The sequence below is a fragment of the Phoxinus phoxinus genome (genome assembly GCF_949152265.1).
Source record: "Phoxinus phoxinus genome assembly, chromosome: 5".
NCBI lineage: Eukaryota > Metazoa > Chordata > Actinopteri > Cypriniformes > Leuciscidae > Phoxinus > Phoxinus phoxinus.
The window spans coordinates 12181215-12200389 of NC_136880.1; the positions used below are offsets into that span (position 1 = coordinate 12181215).

The 19175-nt window shown below is 42.5% G+C and overlaps 1 protein-coding gene across 2 annotated transcripts; it reads right to left on the bottom strand.

The window, feature by feature from the left end:
• Positions 1-2721: 2721 nt before the first annotated feature.
• On the bottom strand, positions 2722-18964 carry LOC306999128 (uncharacterized protein). Of its 2 annotated transcripts, XR_013797740.1 has the most exons (4): positions 18781-18964; positions 5205-6569; positions 3713-4882; positions 2722-3248 (listed from the first exon to the last, which is right to left on the bottom strand). XR_013797740.1 is itself a non-coding variant. In XM_079613611.1 (2 exons), exons 1-2 carry the CDS (start codon positions 18830-18832, stop codon positions 5305-5307), a joined length of 1317 nt encoding a protein of 438 aa, XP_079469737.1. In that variant the 5' UTR covers positions 18833-18911; the 3' UTR covers positions 5189-5304. The 2 variants fall into 2 exon arrangements, 1 of the variants encoding a protein (XP_079469737.1); XM_079613611.1 differs by lacking the exons at positions 2722-3248; positions 3713-4882 and having other exon boundaries at positions 5189-6569; positions 18781-18911.
• Between the last annotated feature and the right edge of the window lie 211 nt (positions 18965-19175).

The following is a 19175-nucleotide window of genomic DNA, read 5'->3' on the forward strand; positions in this document are numbered from 1 at the left end:
ACTTCTCTGATGGGATTAGTTCCGGGGATTATTTGTCACCCCGTGACACACACACACCCCACACCCCTACCCTAATCTACCCGTGCGTATCCTTTGCACGTAAAAACAAATTTTCGCGTATAAATTGCACGATAAACACACTGCGTGCTATAGAGATGCCTTTAGTGTGAACAGGGTTGGTAAAATAATCTGTAACTTGTTTAAAGAGCTATACATTTGACTTAATATAAGGAAAATATCAAACGTTTACTTAAACAATTTCTAAAATGTGGAAAACTTTCTAGATCAAAACATTGTAACTTATTAATCTTAACGTTTTTTTTTTTCAGTATAATTCTAATTCAGTCAGTGGTGAATCTGCCGCTGCGCCGGCGCTAGTTCACACCACTGGCCGAAACACACGTGCAACTCATCTTCTGCAAGGGAGAGCGGCCGCGGTTTTTGCTTCGACAATCTAGACTTTTCCACTCGTTTCTTTTGTATTTTACCAAGTGGATACGAAGGTAAGAAACACAATATAGATCGTCTAATTCTAGAGATAATGCTAGAACTGTTTATTGATGGTGGTTTCATAAATGATCAAATTTTGGCTATGTACATCGTGTTAGTATTTTAGACTAAACATACATTACTTGGTTAATCAACGATTTTCACGCAATGATAAGGCATTTATTGTTGTGCTAATTTGCTGCTGCATTTCAACTTGCATAGACTAATTACATGTGCTTTTTTGCCTCACTGCAGGTGAAGATATTAACTAGGCCTACTTATCACTCTTCAGAACACATCGTGTCTAGACGACGACTACAACAACCACAGCCTTTAGTATGTCACATCTCACACATGCAAACTTAGCTTGAGGCTATGAGTGGGTTACAATGGCATATGTTATGCAAAAGTTTACATACCACTCATGTGGTATGTACCTGAAAAGTATCTTTGATCTTTTAACCACTTCTTTAAAAGCTTGTGTCTATCGTTCCCACAACAGCCATGTTTCACAGTTTGCTGACACACAAAAGTCATTTGTATGTGAGGATGTAAATTGTAAGAAGCAATGCATTGATCTGAGAGATCTTATTGCACACCTCAAGGTACATTTGAGTAAGCATTCACCAATTGTAACAAGGCATTTAAAGTGAAGTCGTCATTTACATCCCATGTTTCAAGAACACATAAAAATTAAACTGATGCTAATTCTAGTCACACACTCTGAGCCATCTTCTCAAATTGATCTCAATCAAACTGAAATTGACCAACGTGATAATCAGTCTCAGGTTACTGATATTAGGTCTTATTTTGTACATGAGAAATCTATGCCTGTTTTTCACGCAACTTCAGGCAAAATATCTTGTTCCATCATCAACAACTCAAATGATTGCTGCAGAGATAAATGGTTTGAATGGTCACGAAAGACAAGATTAAAGAGACACTAAGAGTAAATATGAACATTTTTCAGAGTCTACAGGAAACTGATTTACATGCTGCATGTAGCTGTCATCTTTCTACTCAATATACCAGAAGCCAGTATTTTCAGAAGAACTTTGTCTATGTGCAGCCACAAAATGTTTACTTGGGCACCAATGAACATAGAAGAGACTGTTATGCACAATACATACCCCTGCCTGAACTATTCTAAAAGATCCTGTTGTGTGGGCAAGGGTGTGTTGAGTCTCATAATCGTCTTGTTTCTGATGGCATCTTAATGGATATTTGTGATGGCTCAGTCTTTAAATCCAACGAGCTATTTCTGTAAGCAGGTGACAATCTTAAAACTGATCTTGTATCAGGACGCTTTTGAAGTGGTCAACCCACTTGGGTCATCAAGAAAAAAACATAAGCTTGTTGGAGTATACTGGAGTATCACACTGACTTTGAGGCATTCCATCGTTCCAGTATTGACAATATGCAGTTAGTACTGTTGTGCAAAGAGTCAGACTTCAATTACTTTGGTCAGGACACAGTGTTTTCTAGAATGTTGTCAGACCTGAGACAGCTCGGAGAACACGGAATTGTTACCACATCTGGTCATGTGGTTCGAGCAACACTATTATCATTGTATTTATACATCGTATACATTTTAAAATATTGCTGATCACTTACAAAGCACTAAATGGTTTAGCTCCGCAGTACTTGAGCAAGCTCTTAACGCATTATAGTCCTTCACGTCTATTGCGATCTCAACATTCCGGCCAGTTAATAATACCTAGAATATCAAAATCGACTGCTGGCGGTAGATCCTTTTCCTATTTAGCACCAAAACTTTGGAACAGTCTTCCTAACATTGTCCGGGAAGAAGACACACTCTGTCAGTTCAAATCTAGACTAAAAACACATCTCTTTGACCTAGCATACACAACACATTATAGACTTATATAATTCAATGTTAGGCTGCATAGTTTAGAACAGCCGGGACCGGGAACACTTCCCGTAAATCCTGATGTACTTGGTACATCATAAGAAGGATGGCGTCTACCAGAGGTGGGGGACTCGAGTCACATGACTTGACTCGAGTCTGACTCGAGTCACAATTTTCAGGACTTGCGACTTGCTTGATTAAAGTATGAAAATGACTTGACTTGTCTTTGACTTGAGAACAAGTTACTTGAGACTTGACTTGAAGTGGAAGACTCGACAATGACTTGAACTTATAATAAACAAACAGCAATAAAATTAATAAAAAAAAAATATATATATTGTGACGTCAGCACCACTAATCAGCGTCTGTGCCTTAACGCTGCACAATTTAAACCGCGCCAAACATGACAGACAGTAGTCAAGCTCCAGAAATAGTCTCGTTTGGCTTTGAACTGGACCGTGCCAATAAAAAAATATTTGCCAGATGCAAAATATGCAACACAAAAATGCGACACGACAACCACAACGTCAAATTTCATTCGACATTTCAAGAACCACAAGGAAAGGTAATCTCTTTATAGTCCGTTTCACTAAGATCTATAACAATTACTAATGTAACAAATAAATTTTATTATGTTTTTTTCTTATTAGAAATGTGACCATTATCATTACTGATACGTCTCGTAAAAAGATGTAGCCTATTGGGGAATTTGACTATAACAGTGGCGTACCCTGAATTTTAATGTTGATGGGCATCTTAAAATGAGCGGGCCGCTCTATATTACATGATGTAGGCTATAATGTCTGTATTAAATGTGTGTATTTTCAAGTGTTTGTGGACTGCGTGTGGAAACTAAAAAGCATTGCGCTTACCATAGGCTACTGCATTACTGTCACGGATACAACGGAAGCAGACAGGTGGTAAGTTTGAAACGAAGTTTATTGAAGCAAGGTGCAAACAGATCCGGGATGCAATGGTGAGAAGTTCAATAGCAGATAGAGTTCACTTGGACTTAACTGAATGGTAATCAAAGTCTCTTGGTTGTAGATGCTGGCGAAAGGGTTCGCGAGGGTTCCCAATGGATGGTAGATGGATGGCTGAAGATAGCAGATCGGATCCACGGAACACGGAAGGTAAGTAGCGATAGCTCTGAGGTGAGTAGCGTAGGTGAGTCTATATATCAGTTGTAATTGACGAGACCAGATCATGACTGGTGAGTGAGAGTGGTATATAAAGGGTGTGACTGATGAAGAGGCCAGGTGAAGGTGATTAGAACTCAGGGGAAAGTGAAGGAGTGGGTGGAGCGAGTGAGGATGGAGTGAGTGATGATGAGGGCGTGGCTGTGACAATTACAGGCTAACATGGAGGCGCCGATGTGATCACTACAGGGTTCCAGATTGCGCATTTTTTGACAATGTGCGAGTTAGAATTTGTTGTGGTCGCATGTGTGCGAGTGCACGGTTAAATTTGTGCGTGCGCAACAGAACGCCGTGGTATCCGTAACTGCTGCAGTCCGTAACTTTTTGTGTTCAAAATGAACATAATTTATATAATGAACGGGTACATCATGAATCCATTTTCCAAACCATGTTTTTGTCTTATCCTGAATCACTACGGTACGCTTGGAGGAGCACAGTGCCTGCGTGACTCGTAATAGACACTCGTCAGAGAGAAGTAGCATTAGACTTTAAACGTTATGTGTAAACAACACTATTTTATTTTCAAATATTAATGTAGCACAGATATGCATATTATTCATGTATAGCAAATGTATAATGAATAAGATAAATAATATGTATACAAGTTCATCTTTTCTGTGCAAAAATAAATATGTATCAATTTTTTTTTACCTCTATTTATTTTAGAACTGTGACTTGACTTGAAACTTATCAGGACTTGACTTGACTTGCTTAGGGTGAACCCTTGACTTGACTTGATTTATCTGAACTGTGACTTGAGACTTGACTCGAGACTTGATGGTTAAGACTTGAGACTTGCTTGGACTTGACCATGTGTGATTTGTCCCCATCTCTGGCGTCTACGCTAATATTAGTCTATCTGTCTATCCCGAGGTTTACCGCTGTCCACCGGAACCAGGCCGTATCCAGATCTGATGAAGGACCAGCGCCAGGACACGACGACACCGCTGACCTGAAGTGTCAACCAGTCTCTCCTCCTCTCCACTCCGACTTCAACCAACCGGAACTGGACAAATACTCTGATTCATTCTGAACTTCTGACCTGTAATGCTCCTGAATCATAATCATACACTGTTCACTCATTGGCCAGAGGAGAACTGGCCCCCGACTGAGCCTGGGTTCTCCCAAGGTTTTTTTCTCCATTCTGTCACCTGATGGAGTTTTGGTTCCTTGACGCTGTTGCCTTACCTTCTGGCTTGCTTAGTTGGGGACATTTAATATTCAACAATATTATAGATCTGCCTTAAAGGTGGACGATGATGCAAATTTTTTTATTATTATTTTCATGTTATCACTGTGAAGCTGCTTTGATACAATCTGTATTGTAAAAAGCGCTATATAAATAAAGGTGACTTGGGCAAATATTATGTGTGTGTGTGCGCGTAATTTTAAGACCCTATAATTAAGGATATTCAGACGTCATAAGTAGTCACATTTTCCCAACACTGCAATTTTGAGACCCAATTTGCTCATCAGCCCATTAGTGAAGACTGCAAGACTTGAGATGGATGTTTCAGACCAGAGAAACATTAAAACAATTTAGTGCAATAAAACTTTAGGAGAAAATGTGGGAAACCGCAATAGATGACACCGTGGAAATATCAGTATGACCTAGATTAGTTTTGCCCCACTAATATTTGTTAAATAAGCATAATATTCACCAATACAGATTTTTAAAGCAAATATTCGTTGAATGAAACTGCTCATCTTCGCTCATCATCTGCTCATTGTTGTAGATCAGATAGCTCACTTTGACAATTTCGGACAATGCTTCTTTACATGAATCTGTCGAGCACTTAATGACCTGAAACTCTTTCCACATGAAGGGCACTGGTATGGCTTCTCTCCAGTGTGCACTCGCTCATGTATTTTCAGCTGCCCTGACTGATTGAAACTCTTGTCACAATGTGAACACTTGTGCGGTTTTTCTCCAGTATGGATTCTTTGGTGAATTTTCAAGTCGCCGGCTCTGCCAAAGCTATTCCCACACTCAGAGCACACATGAGATTTCACTCCAGTATGAACTTTATGGTGCATTTTAAAACAGTCCAGACGTGAAAAAGTCTTTCCACAAACAGAACAAATGTAAGGCCTCTCATTTGCATGAACGTTCATGTGTTGTTTTAAACGTGATCCCAAAACAAATGCTTCACCGCACTGATCACATTTAAATGGCTTTATTCCAGCATGAGAGCGCAGATGATACGTAAGGCTGTCTGACTGTGCGAAATTCTTCCCACACTGCTTGCATGTGAAAGGTGTCGCTCCAGTGTGAATTCTGTAGTGATGTTTAAGTTTTCCTTTAAATGTGAAACTCTTCCCGCATTGATCACATTTGTAAGGCTTCTCTCCGGTGTGAATTCTCATGTGATAATTAAGGTTTCCTCTAAGTGAGAAACCCTTCCCACATTGAGAGCATCTGTAAGGCTTATCTCCAGTGTGACTTCGCATGTGATCATTTAGGAGTGCTTTACGAATGAAACTCTTTCCACACTGCTCGCATAAATAAGGTTTTTCTCCTGTGTGAACTCTCATGTGATCATTGAGAAGTCCTTTACGTCTGAAACTCTTTCCACACTGATCACAGCTGTAAGGTTTCGCTCCAACATGAATTTCCTTGTGAAGCTTAAGGTCTCCCTCATTAGAGAAACTCTTTCCACATTGAAGGCATGCGAAAGGGTTCTGTCCAGTGTGGATTCTCATGTGATCATTCAAGAGTGCTTTACGCACAAAACTCTCTCCACACTGATCACATGTGAAGGGCTCCAACCCCAAGTGAATTCGTATGTGGTCAACGAGGAGTTGTTTATGAAGGAAACTCTTTCCACACTGATTGCATGTAAAAGAATGTTGTACCTCTTTTCTTTGAGATCTTTTTTTCAAAAATGTAAAATAATAATTCACAAAAGTCAAAGATTTTTCTTCAGGTTTAAAATTCCGAGGTTCCGGATACTGATGTTTCTCCTCCGCTTCATTTATTTCCTGACATTCCTCTTTCACCTCCATCAGACCTAAAGTGAACACATTAAATGTCAAAATTTTATTCAAGAGATAAATGTCATACAGAATGAAATAAGAGTAACTGACAAATTAATTCTATAGTTTTAATTTTCATGTTAATTAGTGCTTAAAATGGGCCAGTAGTACTGGCACTTCACAGTACAGGCACTTCTATATTTTAATCTGTAGCGTAACCTCACTTTTTCTTGTTTACTGGCGATGCAAAAGGTAAAATCTCCAACTAAGGGAACAGATCAAGGATTGCAAAGAAATTGACCATCCAGAGTTGTTGACTTCCCTGTCGCGATGAGAAGAGTTGCTTAGTTCCACGGAGAAAGGATACGTCACAAAAAAATATACAAAAAAGGCGTGTGATAGTTAAACCCTCTATCTGAAGTATAATTCTGAAGTGTAAAAATTATACAGGCTGTCTTCTCTTATTTCTATTCTTTGCACAGTCAAAAGTGTCGGGCAAGAACACTTGTACTTGGACCTTGAGAATGTCAAACTTTTGACTGAAAATCTGCAGCTGAAAAGTCTACTGAAAACTACTAGAATTTCTCACCTGTTGTCTTCAATTGTGTGTAGTCCAGACTAGGGCTGTCACTTTTTATTCGATATTCGAATATGCATTCGAACATGACGTGAAATATCCGTAATCGAACTACAAATAAACTATCCGGTTTTTAAAGTGCCATGTCTAGCTCATTTTTTACAGTTTATGATTAGACCGTTTGTTTTTGAAAGCGTGTTACAGGCTGTATATTATTGTCAGATATGACGGCGCGCTGCAACACGCATCACCGCAGATGATCTATTCATCAAGCGTCAAGCCAACGTGCAAACTATCGCAAATCAAAGTGAAAGTAAGTCGCAGGCGCTTTAACACACAATAATAGCCTAATAATCTTCATTAAAAGTAAAGAAACGAAATTCTTACCAGGGCTGCTGCTCTCTCTTATTGCAGTCTTTGATTTTGAAATGTTAGCTGATGATCAATAAAATGCAGCTCATATCTGTTGCTTTCGGTGACATTAAATCCATATATAGCGCGGGAATTGAAGATCGGATTTATATCCGTTTTGCAGAAACACATTTAGGCCTATGTGAACCAGGTGTAAATGGAATCGTTTTGATAAAAAAAGATAGCTATCCGATCTGAGAAAACGCATGAAGTGGCCAGGTGTAAACAGCCCCAGAAACGCAGCAGACGGCCAGAGCATCGCCAGGCGTCCAACATCGTATGACTGCATACTTTCCTGCACAACTGGTCGGCACCAATTGCCAGATGCACGTGTAAAGGCAAGGTTTATTTGCAAGGATATGAGTCCTATAAGTGTAATTTTGGGAGTCCTGTTCATGTTAGTAAAGTTGTGATTGAATCTCCGTTACGTTTTTTGTTTTGTTTTGTTTTTCGTGGAGGGGGGTTGATATTCGAATATATTCGAATACATAGCTTGGTATTTGATATCCGTTCGAATTTTATTTTTCTCAAATGTGACAGCCCTAGTCCAGACACATAAATTGATAAGAAGTGCTTACGTATGACCAGCCCAATCTCATGAAAGTGCGTATCTATAGCACGGATTGTATTTATCGTGCAATTTATACACGGAAAAATATTTTTTTCGCGTGCATATGATACACACTTTGTGGCGTGTAATACGCAAGTATTCCACACCACTAATCCTACCCAAGGGGTTTACAGTATCATATAGGGCTGGGCGTTATGACGGTATATATCGTTACCGCGGAAGAAAATGTCAACCGTAACAGATTTTTTTATTCCGTGTATACACCGACATGCAAATAAGTGGGCGTGGTTAACTCACGTGCAACGTGCGTGATACTGAAACGGGACGCTGCGGCTCCACATGAGACTGATCAAGAAGCTGCGAGTTTGCATGTTTGAAACATGGAGAAAGGTGATTGAGCACATGAGGAGGACCCACAAAGCAATCCCGAGCAGGAGGAGCAACTTGTTATTAAAAGAGGTGCGACATCTGTTGTATGGACATGGTTTGGGTTTGCAAAATCTGACAACGACCAGAAAAACGTGATGTGCAAATTATGTAGAGCTAATGTGCCCACTAGCAGCGGTAGCACAAGTAATTTGTTTCAACATTTGTTCCTCCGCTTCGCGTCGGGCTCCCGATCAGCCTGTCGGTGTTGTATGTCGCTATAACAACCGCCTCGCTGTACGTTATCCCTTACATATATCGTTACCGTGAAATAAAATCAATCATACCGTAAAAATCGAATTTTGGTCATACCGCCCACCCGTAGTATCATATGCACATAAAAAAAATGTTTTGCATATAAATTATACAATAATACAATTCGTGCTATCGATATGCATTTTCATGAGATCATGTTGGTAAGACCTACAGTTGTAATCACAATTATTCAACCCCCATTGCAAATCAATATTATTGGCAAAATTTTTATATTTTCAGCTGTTTGCAATGAGCGAATCAAACTAAAGTAATTGAAATAGCCCAACACAACAAATGTTTTAAGTGGTTTCCCCAAATTAAACTGAAAATGTAACTTTTAATGACTTCTGCAGTCTCAAAATGATTCAACCCCATGAATAGAATCCCTCACAAGTGCACAACAGATCACAGTCACCTTGAACCCCATAGAAAAACTGGTGGGATTTAAAGGCGGTGGTTTAGGCACGCAAACCCAAGAACATTACTGAACTGGAGGCCATTGCTCTCGAGGAATAGGCTTAGATTAATCAGAAATGCTGCCAGAAGCTGGTGTCTGGTTATACATCTAGTTTACAGCAGGTCATAACAGCAAAAGTGTGTTCTACTAAGTACTAAAGATGGTTGATATAAAGGGGTTGAATAATTTTGAGACTGCAGAAGTCATTAAAAGTTGAATTTTCAGTTTAATTTAGAGAAAGCCTATTTGTTGTGTTCACTTTTTTTTCTTTTCACTATTTTCACTTTTGTTTGATTTACTCATTGCAAACAGCTGAAAGTCTGTACATCAATTTTGTCAAAGGCTGCGTTTACACTTGGCATTAACATGCAATCACCGTGATGCAATCAAGCAGATCGGATCATTAGCCAATCAGGACACGGTGTGTTTACATTTGTTCATATTAAGTAGCCTCTGTATCTGGATAACCGATCGGATTTCAGTTTTTGCATCATATTTAAATTAGGTCTAGGGCTGCAACAACGGATCGATAAAAATCGATTATCAAAATAGTTGGCAACAAATTTCATTATCGATTTATTGTGTCGCGCGACGCGGAGATGTGCATTAAAAAAAAAAAAAAAAATGTTTAGTTGAGCACAGAGCTATGATGCGCCGGACTGGACAAAAGCGAAGCGAACTCCGCGAGCGACACTGCGCTTGAGACACGTGTGTTTGCGCGCGAGTGTGTCGGCACGCGCAAGAGAGACCGAGTGTGTCCGAGTAGCACTGAATTTTTTATTCTTTACTCTAAGTCTAAATGAGAAACTAGTAGAGAAACTTCACTATATGCTCGGAAAGGATGAGCTGCAAAATACACACCATACGAGGTGGACAATCCATTGTATTTTTTAGTGAGTGTGTGCGTCTGTGAGTGTAGTGTGGAGAACAAGTTCTGACGTTTAAACAAATCCTGTTAAGTTTTCTGATTTGTATTTTTCTTTATTTTTTAAAAACAATTTATTGTTCTGACAGCTCAGGTCCCTTAAACAAAAATATACATCTTTTTGTGCACTTTATTTAAAAAAAAAGTCCTATATATTTGGCAGATGTAAAGCACATGTGTATGTTTTTTGTGTTAGTCAATAAAAAAAAAATTATTACTTTAACAGCTCAGGGATGTTCAAGGAGCAACCTGTTTGTGCACTTTCTGAAGATTTTTTTGCACTGTGAATTTGCACTGTCAGTTCTGTTTTTGAATAAAGGGTTGGAAATGAATGCTTTTTTATTTTTATCCGATTAATCGAAAGAATTATCGACAGATTAATCGATTATTAAAATAATCGTTAGTTGCAGCCCTAGGCACGACACCAAATTAAGAGTAAAGATTATACATATTAAGCAATGTTCCAATTGCTTTCACTCACTCACTTTACTTTCCTGTGCACCTCCAGTCTTAGATCAAATTACGTTTTTTGAATGAAGAACAGTTGATCATACAAAATACGATCAGATAATGTTGCACAATTAAAATGAAAAATGACACACAGTATCATGTAAGTCTAAATAAACTGTTTAAAATATTGACGTTTATTGTAAGGTTCAAATAAGTTTAATTTATTGTCTAAACTGCGCCTGGCCATTATTGTCTGACAGCACGTGGGGAGACTGGGCGGGGATTTATGTATGACGTCCACCTGTGAATGCAGACACGCCGGCTGGATTGCGTTTACATCACACTGAGATCCGATCACAATGCGTCCTCGACTACCTCTGGACCAGGACACGCTGATCGGATAACATTCCCATCAGAAGCGCGTTTTGTGTTTTCAATGTGTATGTGGACAACATCCGGATACAGGTCGCATGTTAATGCCAAGTGTAAACGCAGCCAAAGAAGCACAAACTGGAACATGTGGTGAACTGTTTTCAATCAGAAACGGCTAAAACATGCAGACTGCGACTGCTTTTGTATGAACACCTAAACCATGCTGAACTAACATTTCAAGATTAAAACATTACATTTTTGTTAAACCTCAAACCTAATTGGTTTAGTAGTTCTAGTTATTATATAGGCCTAGTGTTGATATTTTAAATGAAAATTCTCAGTGAACTCAATGGAAATTTGATGATTAATTTTGTATTAATATAAAATGTGACTGTTGTTATTCAATCACAAATCGTTCGAACGTGTTCTTTTGTTGTTTATGAATTTACTACTTTTACTTCACTTGTATTTCTATTTTATTTTTTAGATGTAATTGAAATAAAAGAAATCCAGTATTCACCATATATTCCCTGTAATTATTAATGTTAATAAATACAACCATGTAAATTCTTGATTTAAACCAACATTTAATAAGCCATTGATTTAAAAAAATGGCTGAAAACTACATTGTGAATAGTAATTTTATTGAATTCATTCATTCATTCATATACTTGTATGATAATTTTTCTGCCTTAAAAAGTAAAATCAGATGCTAAAGATATAAATACCTGGTCACTACACTCCAACAAATAATTAAATGGCTTTGTAAAATCACAATAATAATTAAATTTTATTAACTTAATATTATCTCTGAATATCACTTCAGGACTCCAGACTAAAAAAATGTTCTAGGAGCATTTCTAGCCACTTACTGAACATTTTGAGAGCTCAAGCAGAAAATGAAGGGGCACACCTTAAATCAACATGCAACGCAGTTATTCACATGTTCCCGCATTTTACTGTATTACTGACAAATGCCTTGGTAATAAATATACTTACCCTACAGAAATTACAATGTGCAGTTTTATTATAATGTAGATACAATTTACTTTAATTATTAGCATTAATGATGTCTAAATATTAATTCAAAAGCAAACGATTGAAAAATATATTATGGAGTGGACATAGCTATTAATCCAATAAGTGCTCCTCTGCAGCCACCTACTGGTTACAATGGTATTTTTAAGTCTTTTTTATTTTTAAATAAGTGCGAGTTTTCCTATATCTTGAAATCTTTACTTCTATAAATAGGGATAATATTTCAAGGATGACCAAACATTGTCATGTTAAAACAATTTCATAATTCACATTAAAAATTAAATTTTCATAGCCTGGTCCTATCAGACTCTCGTACATTTCATGTACAGAGAGTCTGGCCACTCTCCATTGTTAACTTCCTTGAAGGCGGATACTCTGTTGAAGTTTAAAACTATTGGATCTGCCCAGAGCAACTCTGGATCTGCCATAACCAATCGCTAACGTTTGGTCGTGAGTCTCGTGACGTATGTCAACTCAAACTAGCGCACGACCTCAACGTCATCGTTCTCAGCCACTCCCTCTGTTCGCTGGTTGGACCGGTAAAAAATTGACTGGAGAAAAAACGTCTCAGGTTACAACTGTAACCTTTGTTCCCTGAGAACAGGGAACGAGACAATACGTCATCGACGCTTTGGGGAACGCCTCAGGCGTGACAGGTGTCTGAAATCACAATCAAATCACGGCAATCACATTGACCGGCGACAGCCCGTGAATCATTACGTGAATGATTAACGTGCGACCTGGAAGTATATAAGGGCGCCTTGCAAACATGACAAATCATCCTTCGTCTGAAGGGACTGTTTGGTAGGCAGGCCCCGAGGCATGGCAGGGAGACGTATTGTCTCGTTCCCTGTTCTCAGGGAACAAAGGTTACAGTTGTAACCTGAGACGTTCCCTTTCGAAGGGAACTCGACAATACGTCATCGACGCTTTGGGGAACGAAATACCCACTCCGCCATGCTGAGGGGAGTGCATGCCAGGAGGCAGTGACAACTGTCAGAACCAGCAAATTCAAATGAAATGCAAGAACCACTCACCCTCAGGTCACACTGGGCTGTCAGTGACAGCATTCCCTACGGTCATAGCCCAAGCTATAAGCCTAACAGGAGGAACTCCAAATATGTAATCCGAAGGCCTACCTGGGCCTGCTCAAAGGCCTAGGACCACAACTTCAATTTAGAAGGGGTCCCTTCTAGGGAATGTGGCTAGGGAACCCGAGGGAACCCCAGCCAGTCACTATTCGGGGGAATATACCACCCGAAATGCCACCAGGACGGCCTGACCTGGTGTCACTACGTCGGACACTTCAGTCTGGCCAAATTCCTGTCTGTCTGGAGACAGAGCCTCTGGACATTTGCCTTAGGTAAGGCATCCAACCCGAGGGACTGCGAAGCTGGCAGTGAACCCTCAGCCCGGATCTCAGAGACTGGATATCCCGGAGAGTATGACTCAGCATAGTGCTTTAAACCCTTGCTAGAGAGGGGAGTTTCTCTACTCGATCCACGGATCTACCCAGTGTTTGTGTTTGAAACACTGAGGAGGCCTGTGAAGGCCTAGGGGCTGATCTAATTGGGAGGCCTCACGAGAGGCCTACGACCGTCTGACCAGACTCAGGAGTCCAAACACTCATAGAGACCCTTAGTGAGGGGAGCAATGGACCGACTGGTAGGAACCAGGCTGTAGGCAGAGTAAGAAGTTCCCGGAGGGAACCAGAAGCAGAGGATGAACACTTTAGTTGAGCCAGGGCACGAGCTCGCTTTTAGCAACGGCCTAATAAGGCCAGCTGAACTGATAGCAGGCGGCCACTAGCTTCCAGAACCCAGCATGGTTGGGGAACCACTCACAGGGAGGCCTGGAGGCCTACTACCTGATAACCACAGTATGTGGGAGCTCATAACCAGGAAGGCCTGGTGAGGCCTGTAACCTGATAACCACAGTATGTGGGAGCTCATAACCAGGAAGGCCTGGTGAGGCCTGTAACCTGATAACCCCAGTATGTGGGAGCTCATAACCAGGAAGGCCTGGTGAGGCCTGTAACCTGATAACTCCAGTATGTGGGAGCTCTCATGACCAGGAAGGCCTAGTGAGGCCTGTAACCTGATAACCACAGTATGTGGGAGCTCATAACCAGGAAGGCCTGGTGAGGCCTGTAACCTGATAACCACAGTATGTGGGAGCTCATAACCAGGAAGGCCTGGTGAGGCCTGTCACCTGATAACCCCAGTATGTGGGAGCTCTCATGACCAGGAAGGCCTGGTGAGGCCTGTAACCTAGCGACCACAGTGTGTGGGAGCTCAAAACCAGGAAGGCCGGATGAGGCCTGTAACCTAATAACCACAATATGTGGGAGCCCACATTCAGGAAGGCCGAGTGAGGCCCGTAACCTGACATGTGGAGACTCATAACCAGGAAGGCCTGGTGAGGCCTGTAACCTGATAACCACAGTATGAGGGAACTCACCTTCAGGGAGGCCTGGTGAGGCCTACTACCTGATAACCCCAGCATGTGGGAGCTCATGACCAGGAAGGCCTGGTGAGGCCTGTAACCTGATAACCACAGTATGTGGGAACTACCTTCAGGGAGGCCTGGTGAGGCCTACTACCTGACAGCCACGATACTTGGGAGCTCACATTCAGGGAGGCCCGGTTAGCGGCCTACCACCTGATAATCACATTATGTGAGAACATGCCTTCAGGGAGGCCCGGTGAGGCCTACTACCTGATAGTAGGTCAGGCTAGCTGTCCAGTTGCCTGTCCTTTGGGCTTGCCTACAGGGAGGCCTGGTAAGGCCTACTACCTGATAGCCACCGTAAGTGGGAATTCACCTTCAGGGAGGCCTGAGGAGGCCTACTACCTGAAAGTAATCTTAAACAACTGGTAGCTACGAGCCCTGAATCTGGGTGACGGTTCGAAGGCGGCCTGCTAAGGCCAGCCCACTGGGGACTCGCCTATCAGGGAGGCCTGGTTGGGCCTACTAGCTGACAGCAAGTCAATCTGCTCCAAAGGTACACTGTTGGGAATCATACCACACCAACAAGTAAGTCCCACAATGTTGGGACTCACTTCCGAGGAGGCCTGTTTAGGGCCTACTACCCATCAGTGAGTCAACTGCCCGAACCACCAAGGCCAGCAACACTTTTTTGAAGTGAGCTGGCCTACAGCGCCCACTTGGGGGCTGCCCATACAGGAGGCCTGCTGAGGCCTACTACCTAATGGCGCAGCCCTCGTTGGCAGATAAGCTGTTTACACAGCGCCTACAGCATTCTGGTACCTAATCACATTGCCCATGGCAGTGTACTCAGCAAAAGCGCTAGCACCCTTTGAGCAAGGGGAGTACAACATACGCCACTCTGCCTCAATGGAGGCCCCAGAGCCAGGGGCCTACCATCTGTAAGCATGGGCGTCAGCTCATGGCAATGCTCTGGCTTCAGGGGAGCGTACTTCGACCAAAAAAGAAGTGAAGGCTAGAACTTTCCGCTCAACCCGAGCCATAGTGGTGCGAGGTAGGATAATACAGAACTGAAAGTGAAGGACTCAGACCTGCCCTGTATCACAGGGGAATACTCTCCACCTCACCCTGAGGTTTACCAGGGTGCGGGCCCGCCAGTGGCTCTAGGGGTGACAGAAAAAGTATCTGTGCCCAACCTAGGGGAGTGGGGCTTGTTTGTGAGCCAACCACCTACAACCCGACGCTTGAGCAGTAGCTCAGCGAGGTGAGTAAAGCCTATACTGGCAGCCCATATCCGTATGCTAGTTCTGCACGGCAGGGTCGGGCAGACAGACCCAGCCTCTTCGTGAGGCGAAAGGCGGCCTAACCCTGCTCAATAAAGACACATTGTACCGGGGAGGCCTATTTGAGGCCTAACCCAGGATCTTTATAAACCATGCCTCTGCACCACGCTGCATTACACTTGTCGCCCCAGAATGCAGAGAAGGGGGCGGGCCTTGGCCTAACGACTCCCATTGGAGGAGGCTGTCATACAGGGATGCTAGGAACCTAAATTCACACAGTGAAGGCTCAGAGGCAGAAATGCTTAAGCAGAGCGCCTCCACTATCCCTGGCACAGCCTAGGCCAGCTACAGAGGCGGCCCTGGTGAGGGCCAGCCTGCAAGCATAGATCTACCTGAGGGCTCGGAGGAGCCACAGCCTTACTAGAAAAATAGTTATTATTTCATACAACTGGCTGCAGAATCGCTCAGCCCAATGAAAACCCAAACAGAGCTCAAGGGGGCGATGTACTCAGGAAGGAAGTCAGACGGTCCCATGGACCGGACATAAGATCTATCTGAAGCACTAGCGTCAGTCTATACTCCAAGATGAAAATCCTATGGGAGGGAGACCAACTACTCTACCCTGAGGTGGCTAACAGCCCGAGGGCTAAGATAGTCGTTCTAGCCACCTAAAGGGGGACTTCAGGGCCCTAATAATCCAAAAATGTACCTTACATGACCCCATAGCTCTATACAGGGAACGAGGTCTGTAGAGAGATAAATTTTAGTGTTAGTTGCACACAAATTACTCTTAAAGAAGACCACTCAGCTCACCTGCGGCGTGCGAAGTGAAGACTTACCAGACAGTTCTTTATGAACATGGGGTCTACCACCTATACATGCCTGAAAGAGGCACTCTCCTAACCAAGCAGAGGCAGGCCAACAGAACATTGTTCTAACCATGAGCCCAGCCTCAGGCCTGATGTAGAAAGTGTCTGGGGAGTCGGGGAAGAGAGGAGAGGGCTAAGATATAATCACGCCCTCAGGGGGAGGTGATCCATGCCAATGCTGTGTGCAATCGTGCTGGATCACCTCCCTCAGATCCCTCTTCTTGCGGGAGTTGCACCTCTACAGCGATCTACTCCTCCACGGAGGAGGCGCCCGAGAGGCGACACTGGCTCTCTGGCCCTGTCTAAGGTCCCCGGACCATGATGGGCCAGGCCCTCCCGTCTGTCTGGGTGTGGATACGGATCTCAGCGGTATGTATTTGTCCTAATACAGCTGAGCGCGCCCTCGCCTCTCTGAACTTTCCAGCCACCGCCTACACGGAGGTGCCAAAAAGCTCAGAGGGCGAGGGCGAATCGAGGAGAAAGATTTTTTCTCTTCTTTCTCTCTTCTCCCCGATGTCGGCCAGGTTCACTCCGTGGCGCAGCTCAGTAACCGCCTCAGGGGCCCCACCCCCTGGACGAGATCCCCCAGCAGATTGGCCTGGTGTACCTGCAACACCACCATGATGTGCAGGGTAGCACCGGCCTGACCCGCTGGCGTGTATGCTCTGCCATTCAACTGGCAGGGTTTGAGCTCTCAGTGTAGACGCCTGTCCAGACACGAGATAGTTGCAAACGTCTCGTCAATGGGCGGCATCGACACATACCCATGCTCTCCTATCACCTCAACATCAGTGAGACTAGCCCGCTGATGTCGGTGGACACGGGCAGAGTATGGGTTCTTCCATGTCCTCTCGATCTCAGTATGAGATCGGGAAGAAATGAAAGGCTCACCTGAGCTAGTGGTTTTATGACTGAGGAAAAAACGCTCTCATAGTGAGCGATTTTCCCCCAACGTTACCATAAAACCACCAGTTCAGCATACACGGGGCAGGGTGGCTGAGAAGATTGATTATCACCAACCTCATCAGCCATCTCCTGTTTGTCCGGAAAAGCACTCACTGCTTAATCTCGTCAGCCGCCGCATCGCTTGAGAGGATTATACCCCTCTCAAGGCGATCGGCGGGCTTCATCTGGGATCCCTTTTTTTTTTTTTTTTCCACCCAGATGCTGAGCCCTCTTCTCTCAAGGAGAGGGTCAGACGAGATCGGAGCGTTCTCAAAGAAAAACGCTCGCAATTGTACAGGCAGTTCCCTCAAGAACTGCCTGTGCGCGCTCTTCCTCCAGACAGAAAAAGCACAGTTGAAAACACTCAGCCTTCTCAGTGCATTTCATAAATACCTGATTTTCAAAAGCGGTTACAGACAAAACAGTCCCTGAAGACGAAAAGATGATTTGTCATGTTTGCAAGGCGCCCTTATATACTTCCAGGTCGCACGTTAATCATTCACGTAATGATTCACGGGCTGTCGCCGGTCAATGTGATTGCCGTGATTTGATTGTGATTTCAGACACCTGTCACGCCTGAGGCGTTCCCCAAAGCGTCGATGACGTATTGTCGAGTTCCCTTCGAAAGGGAACCCAAGAATATACCGCAAGCCCAGACGTAGTACTGAAGGGAAATGAAAATTGAGCGGAAGTATGTAATTTGTTACATAGGCTACTCAAGTTTGTTATTTGTAGACTCGCAACATTTAAATGTTTTAATGGACAACAAGACAAACTTTCGTGACGAAGCAGCATTGACCGAATTCAGTCAACTGTCTCTGTTTTTCACCATTCTTTATTTTATTATAGCTATTTTAATACTTTAAACAATTATTATACACCAATGTTATCTAGGTTCACAGCAAATTGTCGGTCACCTTTTTAAGTTAAATCACATGCGACGCGATGAGGTCATTTACATTGTCATAGGCTTTATGAATATTTAATGTCCACTGGTCATATTGTTAATAGTGGCTACTTTAGCTGGTATTACATTTTGAACAGTTTATCTGGTGAAAGTTAGCAAAACGATTAGCTGTACATTTTTTAATGTTATTTCACAGGTCACAGATTTTTATTTATTTTTTTAAATAAAAAAAATAGAAATAGGTGAACGGATCTTACGGATGTGTTTTATGTTACCAGCAGCTTGAATGGAGACTCAATAATGATCACCAACCTCTTTGTTTCTCAGTGTTCACCCTGCAGGGTTCTGCCTCACTCATGTTCATGAGCTACTTATACTAAATTTCCTGATGTTTCATTGATGCTCCGTAAAATTTAGAAACCTTTACTAAACGTGTATCTGTGCTTCGGAGCTTGTATGTTGTTGTTGTTCTTCTTCTTTGTCGACTTATTTGAGTTAATTGCAGATTGGCGCCACCTTGCTGAATGGAGGGCTTTTTGTTTTGTTGGCAAATTAGTTTGTTACTGGAATGGAGTGTGGAGTATTGATGTTCGTGGGAAATAAAGGAAAAAAAACTACATATAAATACTCTTCAATCCTGCTTCTTAAAATTAAATCTGTAGGCTATATCCTACTTAACCTGTTATTTTTTTAGTATAGTATTTTAA

Coding starts and splice junctions, on each gene's coding strand:
- LOC306999128 (XM_079613611.1), bottom strand. CDS start 18,832: ATGAACATGAGTGAGGCAGAACCCTGCAGGGTGAACACTGAGAAACAA. Junction 6,570..18,780: donor GAACACTGAGAAACAAAGAG/GTTGGTGATCAT, acceptor TGTTCACTTTAG/GTCTGATGGAGGTGAAAGAG.